This window comes from Taudactylus pleione, unplaced genomic scaffold, assembly GCF_031769625.1.
Source record: "Taudactylus pleione unplaced genomic scaffold, aTauple2 ptg000546l, whole genome shotgun sequence".
Taxonomy (NCBI): Eukaryota; Metazoa; Chordata; class Amphibia; order Anura; family Myobatrachidae; genus Taudactylus; species Taudactylus pleione.
Genome location: NW_028284948.1, coordinates 4,575,108 through 4,592,085, shown reverse-complemented (window position 1 = coordinate 4,592,085; position 16,978 = coordinate 4,575,108). Strand labels below are relative to the sequence as shown.

Sequence of the window (16,978 nt, the reverse complement as noted above, 5' to 3'; positions counted from 1 at the left end):
AATGGTTAAACTACTTATATGAAATAAAGTTGAATAGAGAAAAGTAATGAAGCTATAATTGTGAGTGAATTTAGGTTGTTTTAATATTACTTATTATTGTACTATTAATTTTCTATGCATATGTATTTTTAGTTATATTAATGAATTTTTATTTATTATTTATTATATTTAATATTATGTTGTATATTTGATATAAACGTTATATATTGACAGTTGAGATCTATGTAGTATATATCCAAATGATTAAGTAGTATACTGATATCTAAAGAAAGCTTCTCTGAATCAGCGAGCAAGGGAACTAAACTAACTAATTAAACAATTAAGCAAATTCAGCTGATGTTGTTCACAGTCAATTAAGTCCCTATTTAAGGAATGGATAGAGATGAGTAACCCTATCTTGATAAAGCTCTCAGAGAGGAGCAAAATGCATTGAAGGGGTTTTATCTACAGTGACCAAGTGCTATTAATATCTGGAATTTTACTTTTATTATTACCAACTACCAAATTTCACTATTTGTGCAGAGAGGTTTGAGCTCACCTAGAGTTCAATCAGCTGGTAATGAGGACATGAGAGAGAGCGGCAGAAATTACACCACCCGTGGGACCACAAGACCATTACCAGATTGCATCATCGGTCAGGTGCGTGCCCTGCTCACAGCCGCTACCCCGTCTTACCATCACACAAACCTAATCAGCTGATTCTCTGGCCGTGAGAGCAAGTGGTATCACCTGGATCATTAGTGTGGACACGAGACCACTGCCAGACTACGGTGCCAGTCAGGTACGTGCCTTGCTCACAGCCGCCACTCTGCCTCGCTATCTAGAGGTGACCATTGCCAATCAAGTTGTCACTGCGTGGACACAATCCCAGTGATTTTGTCTATTACACCGAGTGGTACATATCCATTTACAAAAACAGCACTGTCACACCACAGATCCCAGCCAGACACAGACTTACTTGTGTAGCTGGATAACCTACTGAAGGGGTTTGACATTGTTCATTTCACTGTGGGAAGAGTTGCCTTGGTGGATCTATGGTGGCACATCTTTAAAAGTTTTTATTCAAATACAAGGAGCTTTTATTATTGCAAGCATCAGCCTATATGCTGTTCTTTAGATTAACTAATTGGATACTTAATATAGTTGATACATTGAGCGGTGAGCAATCGAATCCAAATGTATCTAAATATTGATACATACATTCCAGTTATACAAAGCTGTCACAGTACTTGCAAAAATTTGTTGAAATGTATTCTCTATAGAGATATTATATTTATCAATATGTCAATTTTATTATGTGTAATAAATGTTTTGTGATTCAAAGAAGTTTGTTATGTTGATCAATTAAGGCTAATGATAGGTGTCGGGATTTCGATGCCTATCTTTAGTCCCATGTCGGGATGTGGGTGTCGGGATATCGGTGGGTGGGATAGCGCAGGCCAAAATCCTGACCACATCCCTGCTGCAGTCAGCCTTGATTGTGTTATATATAGTGTGGCATCCCAACTTTCTCTGTACCTCCACACAGGCCATCCCCACAACCCTGTGTGCCAGGAATCCCCAGAAACCTGTATTCCGCACATCACAGGGCACATGTATAGTGCATCTACTGTGTAGCCCCATCACTGGCCACGTTTCAGATGCATTTATTACAGATTTTGTCAAGGCATCTAAAAAGGGATGCAGTTTATAGACCGGCGGACTAAATGCCGCTGGTCTATATCCCGACACGAGGAGCCCGATGGGGCACTTCAGCTAGGCGTCAAAATACAGATGCCTATCTGAATCCCGATGCCGGTACGGGGGGGGGAGGGTTAGGTTTAGGAAGTGTAGTGGGGTTAGGGTTAAGTTTTGGGGGGGAAGGTTAGGGTTAGGCACACCCAGGGGTAGGTTAGACTTAGGCACCCCCTCCCAGGAGGGTTAGGTTTAGGGTATGGGAAGGGGGGGTTAGGTTTAGGCACCCCTGAGGGGAACTTAGGGTTAGGCACCACCGCAGGAGTTTTAGGGTTAGGCACCCCTAAGGGAGGGTTAGGAGGGGAGAGGGGAGGATTAGGGTACTTACCATCTGGCATCGGGATCTCCTGCTATCAGGCTTCTTGTGTCAGGATTACATAATGACTCCTCTGAAAGGTTGTATAATAATGAATTAACACGCTTGGATTCTTGAGTACCGAGGAGTGCTGCCTGTATGTGTATAGAATTTTTGCCGTTGGTTTTGTAACCAAGTATTGGAAACCCCCCTTTCAAAATCCTGTGTTTGCCACTGCAGGGTGTATCAGCAATATGCATAACACATAAGTAACAGCAGCCTAGAGTTAAGGGTTTTGCTGGGCATTGTAGTACCAAGGGCATCACTGTGGTAAATACACTGGCAGATTGTAGCACTAGTGCCCTATATACTAGGTGATACAGTGCACTTTCTATTTGGTAATGCGGCTCTATATGTTGTGGGTAACCTGGGTCAGACCATCCCAATGAAACGTCAGGGAGTAAAGATGCATGGAGACGCAGTGCATGCGCATTAGCACACTCCTTACAACATTCCTCTCTTCTTTAAGATAATTTCCAAAACAAATATTGAGTGTAAGCTAATTTAGTGATACTTTAGCAAAGGGTTCTAGTGTTCTAGTGTTACAAACAGCACAAGATTGATATCACATAGAGCAACAAAAGATTTTGCAAGGACAAAGGCCCTCATTCAGAGGCGGTCGCAAGAAGCGAGCGCTCGCTCTGAATGAGGGCGGGCGCTTGTCTATTCAAGTGCGGCCTCCTGGTTGCTAGCTAAGCTGTGGGTTAGCGACCGACCAGGTTGATGGTCGCGATGGTCAAGACCATCGCGACCATTGGGCCTTGCGACGAGACCCTAAGGTCGAGCTGTCGATCACCATCGAAAGCCGCCCCTTTTGTAGTGAGCTCCGGAGTGAGAGAATTTCACTCTCGCTCCGGGGCTTGTGCATGCGCAGTGCGGCCGCTGCACGTGTGCAGGGCCTAAACATCAACCCGGTTGTGAGCGCTCAGCGCTTGCGACCGGGTCTGAATGAGATCCAAAGTCTTTTAATTGTTTCAAATAATCTATTGGTTTATATTTGTGAATAACATTTTTTCAATATTGCATTCAGAGGCGATACTTGTACCTTCATTGTAAAGTTTTTGCTACTTAACAGAACTCTCCCTGCTCTACTTTGCTCATCTGAACATACAGGAAAAAAAATCAGTGTAAGGAGTTGCAGGATTTTCCTCCTATGGAATGTAAACTTTATCTGGTGTCTACTAACTAAGGTTTAACCCATGTGTCTCGGCCACCATGGAGTCTGATGGCCACCATGTAGTCTGAAGAAGTAGAATTAGATAAATATTAGTTAGACAAAAAAATTGTTCACAGTTTAAGTCTTTTGTGTTTTTATTGGTGCTATGCATTTTACAGTTTAGAATTCACATGGATGGCAACAAAAGGGTCCTCAGCTGTAGTTTTGATTGTGAAGCGAGCAGAGCCAGTGCTGCTTACAGTGATCTGTGTGCCAGTACAATAGGTGTCATTTCTCTGCCCTGAGATGACATCACAGTATGTGCCAGCAAGAAGTCCAGTGTTCAAAGTAACGTCCATGTCCCTGAAAATATCATATCAGCTTTAACCAGATTCACAGCCTTTGTTTCTTGGCTTTAAAATACATAATTGGTAATGCATACACAACAGCATATTCTAGGCACATAAGAGTAACAGGGCCTGATAGCGAGTTGTAGTTTTTTGCTTCTGTGCGTGTGTGAAAGTTCCTAAAAACTTGTTTCGGCACATGCATTACACTCTGTGTACACACAGAGGTGCAGGTGCAATTGAGACACACATTATCAGAAATGTATTCAAAATGTGCAGGGCGTTCCTGGGTGGTGGGTATTCAGGTGCATGAAAATGGTCCGTCCTATGGACGTGTTATGTGAGTGTCATAGACATGTAGCTGAAGTGGTTGCATACACAGACTCTTAATCGATCACATTGGAGGCCATACTGAGATGGAAAATCTATGCCTACAAAGTAATGGTGCACGTATTGATGGTGCAACCAATGGTGGCATCTAAAGATGCACCAAACAGTATTATAGAGTATATTGTCACTCAAAGTGGACATCTTAATCCTTGCACATTCAGACACACACTTGTACACCAGGGGAAGAGCTTTAGCATAAAGTCGCAAGCGTGACTACAGCAACAGACGCTAAAGCGGTTACAGCAGCATGTGACTCAGAATCAGGCCCACAGTAAGCAATACAAAGGAGAAAACAAGGTCATATTGCTTAATACAAACTATGATAGGTAACATGTTACTGGAATAAATCCTAAAATTTTAAATGGGACTTCTAGTGCTGCCACCAGTTGACATCACACAAAAAGGTGGAGAATAAAAGTTTACATTTATAAACAAACTGGACTACCTGTTGTTTCCATGGTTACAAAAATATCTATGAAGTATCACAAACTTATATATATAATTTGCTTAGTCCCTTTGTCCGGAAAGCTCTTTGAATTTGAATATCTCAAAGACTAATTAAGATATTAATGTGATTCTTTTGTGATGGATTTCAGTCAGCAATAAATTACATAATTTCGAATAAAACTGTATAAAATTTGCTGAAAAAAAAAATAAAAAATCAACAAAAACCATAATAACCATCCTACATAATAAATTATTTAGTATAGCTAACCTGAAAATATCAAGAGAGCCGACACAGTGACCCGGGAGAAGCAGGATCGGGGTGACTGACGCCCGCTGCTGTTCTCACGCACTACTGGTGGTCTGTGCTCTCGCATAGACTTGGCGCCCTAGCCATGTGTGGACACTGTTTACATTCTGCCCAGTTCAGCTCCTGATTGGCCGTCTGGCTGCATGACATAGCTATTAGATAATGAGGGAGGGCGCGCGCGCGGGTGTCACAACACGTGAGGCTGCTGCCATAGGGAACACTCTTCCCTCACCTACTTTATTCAACATGTCGATTCCAGACTCGCAACTCCCAGCCAATCAGCACTGGGTTTGTGCTTCAAAAACAACACCTCTTTTCTCTGCTTTCCACGAGAGCTGCTGACAGCTTCTGATTGGCGGGAGGCTGTGAGACGGTGAGGCGGAGTAACAGTGCATTATCATTTGCATCTATAGGGGCTCAACTTGCAAGACCCCCTGGAAATGGTTCATTTTGCATCAGAGTCCATGGCCAAACATACCATCGCACTTACAAATTGGCAAAATGTTACACTAAAAGAATCCACAAAAAACATAAAAGGGCATGGCTTAGCCGATCATGTTTCACACACATATTTTATTACCAGATTCCGTCATATTAAAATATGATCTAGCCATTATCTAGCAAAGTATTTTCCGTACGTATGTTCTGGGTTCAAATTGGCAAAATGTTCGCCACGGGCATACTAGTCTATTAAATAACTTGTTTCTGGATTTCATTCCAATGACTTTATACAGAAGTTATATTTAAAATGTCAGGAGGTATTCCAGTAAGTCCATTAAACAAATGTGCCTTAGAAGGTGCAGAAATGCATGTATAGGTATATTGAGTATAGATGTTACCTACCAGTTATCATTGTTAAACACAATGAAACCTACATTGCCACGACCAAAGGCAATTTGGTTTTCTCCATTATCCCACCAGTTAATTAGTGCTTGACCATTTGCAAAGTTACGAAAAGCCACCATATTTCTACAAAGAAAAATGACAAATATCCCATCACTAAAAGAATTCAATACATTTATTCCTTATGGGTGCTTTAGTATTTTGTGGTCTATGGGTCTCATTCAGACCCGTTCGCGAGCGCAGGACGCTCGCAAGCGGGTCGATGGTACCCAAATGCGCATGCGCACGATGGAGGGAGCTCCATCGTGCGCATGCCAAGCCGTCGTTATGGGTCTCGCACTAAAGAGGGTGTGCTGTCGATGGTGACTGACAGCACGCCCCCTTTAGTGGGCGTGCCGGGGGCGTGGTTGCCAGACGGAGGCATTCCCATAGGAACGCCTACCGTCTGGGTCCGGCCCCACTGACATCACTAGTGATGACAGTGGGAGTGATTTTGGCTCTGATAGAGCCAAAATCACTCCTGGGCTTGCGGCAGCGAGACCCTACCGCAGGGTCTCATCACAAGCCCGATGGTCGCGATGGTCTTGACCATCGCAACCATCATCATGGACGCTCGCATAAGCTGTGGGTGGTCATCCACAGATATGTGAGCGTCCAAGAGGCCGCTCCATTTTCAGGTAGGGGGGCCCTGATTCAGAGCAAGCGCTCTTGTCAGAGCGTCCGGCTCTGAATCAGGCCCTATATTTCTTATTGAATCTTTACCCTTAATGAACCAATATCATACAGTAACTGTAATACTGATGTATGCTGAATGAAAGATAAAGAAATGTAGCAATCTTAACTATCACCGAGTCAGAATTAAATTAGTCAAATTTCACTGTTAATGATGAATTTTCATTTAACCATCCAATCCAGAATTTATTTCCATAAGTTTAAGGATTCACACCAGTCTATGAAGTTAATATGCTTTTGTATCATGGAAAATGCATGAAACGAGATATATAAGAAAATTTGTGTATATTTATATAGCCTACCCATAAATTCTTAATAAACTGTGGGTCCCCAAATTGCGCAGTAAGAGACGGACAGAGGGGCATGGACACCATGAGATAGCAGAGGCCAGTGTTCAGGACAGCCACAATGGCATAACCATACCAGTGCGGGTGGGAACTTGTGTGACCCGTTCCATCCAGATGTTTAACACCAATGCTATGTGCAAACTTAATGTCTTTGGTTTCGGGCGCAGTTGGGTGGAGCGGTGAGGCAGCATAAGCTGCGGTGGTCAAGCTTACCGCTGACAGGAGGGTGAAGGTCACGGCAGTGCAGGGCAGTCCCGTCAGCCAAGCCATGAGGAGGAACTGGCGGCCAGTGGTGTAACTAAGAGTGGTCGAGCCGGGCATGTGCCCTGGACGCCATGGCAGGCCCACCAGAGAGGGCACCACCGGCCAGGTGCATCGTACCTGCACCGCCCAACCCCCCCACCACCTTTGTGCCCGGACACTCTAATAATGTAATAATCAGGCAACTGTGCCTGCTGGTGCTGACTGTAGGGTGAGCTGCAGCAGAAGTGTGTAGCCCCTCCCAGGCAGTCATTACTATCTTGAGAGCTGCCAGGTGACAGTGACTCTTCCTTCCTCGGTGATCTCTCTGCTCTGCAGCCAGGTATGTATTAGATTTTTTGTTAAGGGGGAGGGGGGGCGGAACGCTGCAGGGGGGGTGGACTCTAAAAACAATACATGCCAGCGATGTATGTATTTGGCTGGCTGCATTTGTGTGTGACAGTGTGTTGTGTTTCAGCGTGTGTATGTGTCTGTGTCAGTGTGTGTATGTATCTGTGTAAGTGTGTGTGTATATTTGTCAGTGTGTATATGTATCTGTGTGTCAGTGTGTGTATGTATCTGTGTCAGTGTGTGTATATATATCTGTGTCATTGTGTGTATCAGTGTGTGTATGTATCTGTCAGTGTGTGTATTTATCTGTGTCAGTGTGTATGTATCTGTGTCAGTGTGTGTGTATGCATCTGTGTTAAGGATTCTGTATTCTAACTAGGGGTGAGCGGGTTCGGTTTTCTGAAATCCGAACCCCCCCGAGCACCCCCGATCCGAGGCTGATCCGAGTCAGGCTCGACTTTTCCCACGTGACTCGGATCTGAAATCGAGGCAAGACGTCATCATCCCGCCTTCCGGGTCTCGCGGGTTTTGGATCCTATATAAGGTACCCGCGTCGGCGCCATTTTCTCACTCGGCTGTGGACAGTGAAGAGGGAGGGTGGGAGTTAGGGCTGGCTGGGCTGTGTAGTGTAGTGTAGTGTTGTAGTGTAGTGTAGTGTAGTGCAGTGTAGTGTTGTGCTTTTGCTGTGCTGTGCTGCTGTTGTCCATAGGGGCTGTGTCCACTACTTCAAAGTCCATAGGGGCTGTCTGGACTGTGTTGTGCAGTCAGTTGTCCATAGGGGCTGTGTCCACTCCAAAGTCCTGTGCAGTGTCCCAGTCCTAAAGGGGTGCTGTAGTGTTGTCCAGGGGGTGCTCTGTCCATCAGGGGTGCTCCACCCAAGTGCAAATAAAAATATTTTTTCTGTGTTTGTGAATTGTGTGCACTGTGGCTGCACGTGCATCAACAAAGGAGCAGCGCCAAGCGTGCGCCTGTGTCCCATAAGTAAAAGGCCGGCTGGCTTGTCCGTTAAAGGGTGCTGTAACCCCCAAAGGACACTAAAAACAAAATAAAAAATATTTTTTTTTTGTTTGTGAATTGTGTGCGCAGTAGCCGCACGTGCATCAACAAAGTAGTGCCAAGCGTGCGCCTGTGTCATAAGTAAAGAGCCGGCTGGCTTGTCCATTAAAGGGTGCTGTAACCCCCAAAGTACACTCCAAACAAAATAAAAAAATATTTTCTGTGTTTGTGAATTGTGTGCGCAGTAGCCGCACGTGCATCAACAAACTAGTGCCAAGCGTGCGCCTGTGTCCCATAAGTAAAATGCCGGCTGGATTGACCGCTAAAGTGTGCCGAAACGTATAACTGAGGCCTTGACTGCTATGTTGGTGTTAGACGTGCGTCCGGTATCCGCCATTAGTGCAGTGGGATTTAGACAATTGATGGAGGTAGTGTGTCCCCGGTTCCAAATCCCATCTAGATTCCACTTCACTAGGCAGGCGATACCGAGACTGTACAGAAACGTCAGAAAAAGTGTACTCAGTGTCCTGAAAAATGCCGTTGTACCCAATGTCCACTTAACCACGGACATGTGGACAAGTGGAACAGGGCAGACTAAGGACTATATGACTGTGACAGCCCACTGGGTAGATGTATCACCTTACGCAGCAACAGCAGCAGCGTCACCAGTAGCAGCATCTCAGAAACGCCAGCTCGTTCAAAGGCAGGCTACGCTGTGTATCACCGGTTTCAGTAAGAGGCACACCGCCGACAACCTCTTAGAGAAACTGAGGGAAATCATCGCCCAGTGGCTTACCCCACTTAGACTCTCCTGGGGATTTGTGATATCTGACAACACCACCAATATTGTGCGGGCATTACATCTGGGCAAATTCCAGCACGTCCCATGTTTTGCTCACACAATAAACTTGGTGGTGCAGAATTTTCTGAAAAGCGACAGGGGCATGCAGGAGACGCTTTGGGTGGCCCGCAAACACTCTTGAACCTGCCCCGCCATCACCTGAAGCAAGAGGTTGTGACGCGGTGGATCTCAACCCTCTATATGCTTCAGAGGATGGAGGAGCAGCAAAAGGCCATTCAAGCCTGTACATCCACCTATGACATAGGCAAAGGAGGGGGTATGCACCTGACTCAAGCGCTGTGGAGAATGATTTCCATGTTGTGCAAGGTTCTCCAGCCCTTCGAACTTTCCACACGTGAAGTCAGTTCAGACACTGCAAGCTTGAGTCAGGTAATTCCCCTCATAAGGCTTTTGCAGAAGCAGCTGGAGAAAGTGAAGGAGGAGCTAAGACGGAGCGATTCCGCTTGGCATGTGGGACTTGTGGATGAAGCCCTTCATTCGCTTTGCCAGGATTCCAGGGTGGTCAATCTGTTGAAATCAGACCACTACATTTTGGCCACCGTGCTCAATCCTAGGTTTAAAGCCTATGTGTTGTCTCTCTTTCCGGCCGACACAAGCCTGCAGAGGTGCAAAGACCTGCTGGTGAACACACTGTCAGCTGAAGCGGAACGTGACATGTCAACAGCTCCTTCTTCATTTTCTCCCGCAACTGGGGCTGCCAGGGAAAAACTTAGGTATCCTAAGCAACCCGCTGGCGGTGATGCAGGGCAGGCAGGACCAAGTTTGGACATCTGGTCCGAACTGAAGGACCTGGCAACAATTTCTGACATGTCTACTGTCACTACATATGATACTGTCACCATTGACAGAATGGTGGAGGATTACATCGGTGACAGCATCCAAGTAGGCATGTCAGACAGTCCATACCTGTACTGGCAGGAAAAAGAGGCAATTTGGAGGCCTCTGTACAAACTGGCTCTATTTTACCTGAGTTGCCCCCCCTCCAGTGTGTACTCCGAAAGAGTGTTTAGTGCAGTCGGGAACCTTGTCAGCGAAAGGCGTAGGAGGTTGCTTCCACAAAATTTGGAGAAGATGATGTTCATTAAAATGAATTATCAACTCTTCCAGGGAGACCAGCCTCCAGAACGTACAGAGGGACCTGTGGTGGTGGATTCCAGTGGGGACGAGTTAATACTCTGTGAGGATGAGGATGTACACAACACTGAAGAGGGTGAGGAATCGGTGGATGAGGAGGATGAGGACGACATCTTGCCTCCGTAGAGCCAGTTTGTGCAAGGACAGATTAATTGCCAGCTTGTTTTGTGGGGGCCCAAACGAACCAATCATTTCAGCCACAGTTGTGTCGCAGACCCTGGCGCTGAAATGATTGCTTTGTTAAAGTGTGCATGTCCTGTTTATACAACATAAGGGTGGGTGGGAGGGCCCAAGGACAATTCCATCTTGCAACTCTTTTTTCTCTTTGCATTATGTACAGTTTGGGGCCTAGTTTTTCAAACTGCCATCCTGTCTGCCACTGCAGTATCACTCCTAGATGGGTCACGTGTTTGTGCCGCCCACTCGTGTCGCTTAGTATAGTCATCCAGCTACCTCGGTGCAACCTTTTTGACTTAAAAACACTATTGTGATGAGTGAGGTGTTCAGAATAGACTGGAAATTAGTGGAAATTAAGGTTATTGAGGTTAATAATAGCATAGGAGCAGAAAAACCAACACATTCTGTGATTTTAGCTGTTTTTATGCTTTTTAAAAAAAAAATACAGATCCAAAACACAAAACCCGGAACCCAAAACACGGAAGGGTGGTTTTGGCAAAACCAATCCAGATCCAAAACACGAAGAAAGATCCAGATCCAAAACCAAAACACGAAAAGTGGCCGGTGCACACCCCTAATTCTAACTGTACACTCCTGCCTATACCTTCCTATAAACCTCTAAGGATGATGCTATTTTGCGTACGCAGTCATACAGTTAATAAAGACTCCAGACCTTGAACCTGTGGTTCCAAAGCACATAGTATTATTCAAGTAAAAGTACAGTCAGTTACACGCTATGATCTAAGTACAATTTAGCACAAAGAAATTATACAGACCCAAGTACAGTTATACATGCGCAAGCGCTCTGGACCAGATCCCGGCATCAGCAAGATAACCTCCATCAATCAGCAATCAGCAAGAAGACTAGAAACCCAGGGTCAGAGCACACATATTTATACCCCCCCCAGAAATAGACAACACAATAGAAATGCTTGTTGCTGATGCCATTGGTTTCCAAGGGGGACGCATCTGTTACAGAGCATTTAACAGGTTGATTCAAATAGACACAGTGCAGCCTCCAACAGCTGGTTGCCTCTGTTTCCCGCCTCATGCAAATCCTAACAGTTGGTTTTATAATGTACATTTCGGTGCTTGAAGTCTCTGCGACCCATAAGTTACGAGTGCATGCTGCAATCTTCCCACCGACGATACCATGAAGCTGTGGAGAGGGTGCAGATCAGTATAATACCAAGCACGGCATACTTATCATGTATTAATCAATAGCAATATTCCAGTCGCACAGGATATATGTGTCTCCAATATAAGGAGACTATAAAAAAAACCCTTTTAATAAATACTATTATTAAGGGGGTGCTACCATGGACACATAATTGAGATTACAACAAGAAGAAGAAGGGCAAATGAAATGTCACAGGATGGTGCACTGAATCAATATAATAAAATATAACTTTTAGTAAATAAGTAGTAAAATACTGTTGTCCTCAAATTATAACATACAAAAAATAGCGAAAATTAGTTAAAATACAAATAGACAGTGAAGAAGAATAGAAAATAAGTGATTTAAGATGTAGTTCTAAAAAGAACTTAAAAGCAGTTCTCATACGTATTCATACAATAATTGGTATTGTTAATAATATTCGTGGTGCATATTCTATATAGTATATAAATATAGTGTTCCCACACTTCCGAAATAGCACCATACATGAATAATAATCTCTGCAGTTAATGTTTACTTGGTATACAAAACTCCGGTAGTTGATATATTGCACGTGTTTATAAAGAATTCTATCCGTCTGACCTTATCCCATGTGATCTTTAATGGGGTTAATATAGAGATCTCATATTGTGTCCTTGACATCTATCAATAGTCACATCTGTTGTTATACAATTAAGTGGTATTCAGTATCCCCACAGTGGTTTTTTGGAAACACTTGTACTATTAAAGTCACTTGAATATCGATGTATTATTAATACGCTTAATAGGTATCATACATAGATGGTCCTTATATCAAAGTGGATAGTCATATAGGGTATATATAATAAGTTTTCTTATGTCCCTCTATTATATATTCATACGTGTATTCAGCTAACCAGAGTGCCTCTGGGAGCAATATGTAAATGAGTGAGCTGTTTGGTGTCACATGCACCACTAATATTGTGACTGTAATACTCTCACATATAATGTAATTCACCACTCAATGGTAGAGCTAGTTAACATTGTCGTGAGAAATCTGTCACTATTCGTATACACAATTAATAGCATCAGCAGGATTTAGCATAACAATATATAAATGAATGGTAGGCAGCGCCGCATGGCCAATGCGGTGTTTCACTACAGAGCTTTATCAAGGCAAGCCAAACAGACCTTCAGACCTCCCTTAAATACCCCCATGCTAGCTATGGCACCAATCAGGTGTTTGATGCATGCGCGTCCACCAATCACCTCCGGATCCCACTCCGTTAGCTCCGCCTTCCCCTCTAGACTGACAGCGTGTACACGCTCTCCAGCCCAATGATGTCATCAGCTGGATTCTCAATAGATCCTAGGTAAATGGACACAGCCTCAGTCAGGAGCAATCGAACTCCGATTATTACTCATTATAGGGTTTTATACTAAACAAAACCCTATCGAATACGGTGTTGTCTATGGAATTGTAACATATGTACATTAAATAAAATCTCCCATATTAATACATGATGAAATTAAGTAATAGATGTTAAACCCTATAAATCACGTAATCGTCATCATAGTTATAGGGCCTATTCAGGATGCTTAATCAAATATAGATAAAGTGATGAGCTTCAAACTAGGTAATAATAGTCAAATGACTATTAATCACACTATGCTCTATTAAAAAGGATATCCATTTAAATACATTGTGTGCCATATCCCAAAAATAATGCTGAACTATAACACAATATGTATAAATAAATATTGTGATTCACATATAGCGCCATTAGCCATAAAAAAAAAAATATATATATATATATATATATATATATATGTGATTTGAAAATATATATACGGATAACTTCAGTTATAAATATAAACATAGGATAATATAATCAGTGAAAAATGATTGATCTGTGAAAAAACACATAACAAGATAAGAATGATTAAAGAAAATGTGTAAATAACAATGTACATAAAATTCTTTGTGAATCATAAAGTCTTGAAAATATTTTAATATAAATAAATAATATAGATATATACAACTAATACTAAAGAGCATCCGCCATAAAAAATGTATTGATTAAAAAATTATTATATGTCTATTTACTTTATATGTACAGTTACTAATATACTGTATACATGAAATGTGACAAGCATGAATTAAATAGATGCTGAAAACTACACCTACGTAAAATTGATAAAAAATATTACATATATATATATATATATATATATATATATATATATATATGTGCAAATTCATATATAAGAAAGAAATGTGATATGAAAAATTTGTTGATATTGTGTGAAATGAGAAACGTGATAAGGAAGTGAAACAATGGAAAGAAAAAATTATATTATAAAAATAAATAAATAACACTATGTGCAATAATACATATTGTGTGTATATGTACACAAATATACATATATGTACATATATACACATGTATATGAAACCAAACAGTGAGGTGATATAGAAATAATTAAACAAGTGACAAAGTATGTACTGAAAACAGTATAATGTAACCATAATTAAAAATATTATCCATAAAAAAATCTAATCAAAAATGTATTAAATAAAAACAAAAAATTGGTAATTTGATTATTATGTAAAGCATCATTTCAAAAATAGTTATTGATATGTAGAAATTCTTAACCCAAGAAGGACACATAACTATTCTCTTCATTAAGACCTTTTGGTGTCATCGTGTCCATGAGGAAAATAAATTTGGTCTCTTGTTTCAGGAGTTCACAATCCACATCACCACCTCTGATATTCAAACTTACCCTCTTCATCCCAAAGGCTGTTAAACCCTTTGGGTTACTACCGTGATATTTGAAAAAATGTCTAGCTACTGGTGTCAGGGTTTTAAACATCTGTCTATCCTGTTCAATGTTTCTTATACTTCCAATATGTTCTAGAAGTCTTTTCTTAAGGGGTCTTTTAGTCTTCCCAATGTAGTTTTTACCACATGGGCACTGTAGATTGTAAATAATTCCTGTTGAGTCACAATTAATATGTTCCTTGATGTACCAGATTTTGCTGTATCTATCTCAGAAACTATTAGTGGTGACCATAATTGAACAGGCCTTACAATTTCCACATTTTCTTGATCCTTTTTTCATAAATAATTGTTTCTTAGGAGATTCTAGATGGCTATGGATCAAAATATCTTTAAGATTTTGAGACCGTCTCCAGCTCATCTGAATCCTATCTCCAATTATTTCTGCTAAATCTGGATCAGTATGTAATACATGTAGATGTTTATGTAGAATCTCTTGAATGTTTTTCCATTCATGACAAAAAGTCCCAATGAATCTTACACCATGTTGTTTTCTTTCTTTCTTCTTAGGAATTAGGAGTTGCTCCCTAGTATACATCTTAGTATCTTTATATGCTTTTCTAATTGTTCTCCCACTATATCCTCGAGCTCTCAACCTGGTAGTTAATTGTTGTGATCGTACTTGAAAGGTATGTTCTTCAGAGCAATTCCATTTCATGCGTAAGAATTCCCCTTTTGGTAATCCTCTCAGCACTGGGGGGAAATGTGAGCTCTTATTATGTAGAATGCTGTTTGTAGAGATTTACTTACGGAATAAGTCTGAGGAGATCTGTCCATCCTTTTCAATTGTGAGCGAGACGTCAAGAAAATTTATTTTTTCCTTACTTGCTTCAAAAGTAAGTTTCAAATTAAGATTATTGGAGTTAAGTTGAGACAGGAATGTTTCAAAGAGTCGTATATCACCTTCCCAAATCACAAAGAGATCATCAATATATCTCAACCATAATAAAATATGGTTGGTATAGAAATTATTCTGGTCATTGAAGACATATTCCCTCTCCCACCACCCCAGGTAGAGGTTAGCATACGTGGGGGCACACGTGGTCCCCATTGCAGTCCCTCGTACCTGGAGATAGAAGTTGTTATTGCAAACAAAATAGTTCTTGGTAAGAACAAATCGCAAGAGTAAAATGAGAAAGTTATTGAATTCACTATTGCAGTCCATATTCAAAAAGTACTCTACAGCTTTAATTCCATATTCATGGTTAATACTCGTGTAGAGACTTTCTACATTGCAAGTGATAAGCCAGGTATCGACATTCAAGAATATATCCTGTATTTTACTTAATACATCAGGAGTGTCTCTTAAGTAAGATGGCAACTGTAGGACATGTTTCCTAAGATGGTGATCCAGATATTTGCTCGCATTTTCAGTCAGACTGCTCATTCCAGAGACGATAGGTCTGCCGGGTGGGTCAGTCTCATCCTTATGGATCTTAGGTAATAAATACAGAGTAGGGATTTTGGGATTCTCTGTTTTAAGGAAATCATAGTCCCTTTTATTTATTATTCCACTCTCTTTGGCTTCTTCAATAATGGTTGTATATGATTCCAGGAAGTCTCTAGTGGTATTAAAAGTCAATCTTTTGTAACAGGATTTGCCTTCTAATTGTCGGTTGAGTTCCTTTAAACATTTCTCCCGAGACCATAGAACGATATTTCCCCCTTTATCTGAGGGTTTGGTAATTGTATCGCTCCATTCTTGCATCTCTTTCACAGATTTTCTCTCTGCTCTATTTAAATTATTGTCATGATCCTTGATTTGGGGTTTGTTGTTATACAGGTGATCTAAGTCTTTACTCACTAACTCAACAAAAACCTTCACTGATGGACATATAGATGCATTTGGTAGGAAAGAAGATTTTTTCTTCAGAGGATTTGATGGAGCAACCAAAGGTTCATGTACAGCCGAAGCTGAATCCAAATCTAAAGGTTGTTGTAGGGACTCATTCTCCAATTCTTCCAAAATAGAGATAGTCTGCAAGTCTTCTTGTGAAAGGGCCTTAAGGTTAGAGTGGAATAATAACTAAAAGGGACTATGATTTCCTTAAAACAGAGAATCCCAAAATCCCTACTCTGTATTTATTACCTAAGATCCATAAGGATGAGACTTACCCACCCAGCAGACCTATCGTCTCTGGAATGGGCAGTCTGACTGAAAATGTGAGCAAATATCTGGATCACCATCTTATGAAACATGTCCTACAGTTGCCATCTTACTTAAGAGACACTCCTAATGTATTAAGTAAAATCCAGGATATATTCTTGAATGTCGATACCTGGCTTATCACTTGCGATGTAGAAAGTCTCTACACGAGTATTAACCATGAATATGGAATTAAAGCGGTAGAGTACTTTTTGAATATGGACTGCAATAGTGAATTCAATAACTTTCTCATTTTACTCTTGCGATTTGTTCTTACCAAGAACTATTTTGTTTGCAATAACAACTTCTATCTCCAGGTACGAGGGACTGCAATGGGGACCACATGCGCCCCCACGTATGCTAACTTCTACCTGGGGTGGTGGGAGAGGGAATATGTCTTCAATGACCAGAATGATTTCTATACCAACCATATTTT

The 16,978-nt window shown here is 41.5% G+C and overlaps 1 protein-coding gene across 1 annotated transcript in view; it reads right to left on the bottom strand.

The window, feature by feature from the left end:
* Positions 1–3,411: 3,411 nt before the first annotated feature.
* Positions 3,412–16,978, bottom strand: part of LOC148500831 (pancreatic alpha-amylase-like) — a 101,714-nt gene continuing 88,147 nt past the window's right edge. Inside the window, exons 9-10 of the mRNA XM_088451314.1 lie at positions 5,580–5,705; positions 3,412–3,608 (exon numbers count right to left, since the gene is read on the bottom strand). Of these exons, the coding sequence (XP_088307440.1) occupies positions 3,419–3,608; positions 5,580–5,705 (316 nt within the window). The 3' untranslated portion in view covers positions 3,412–3,418. The remainder of the gene's footprint in view (positions 3,609–5,579; positions 5,706–16,978) is intronic.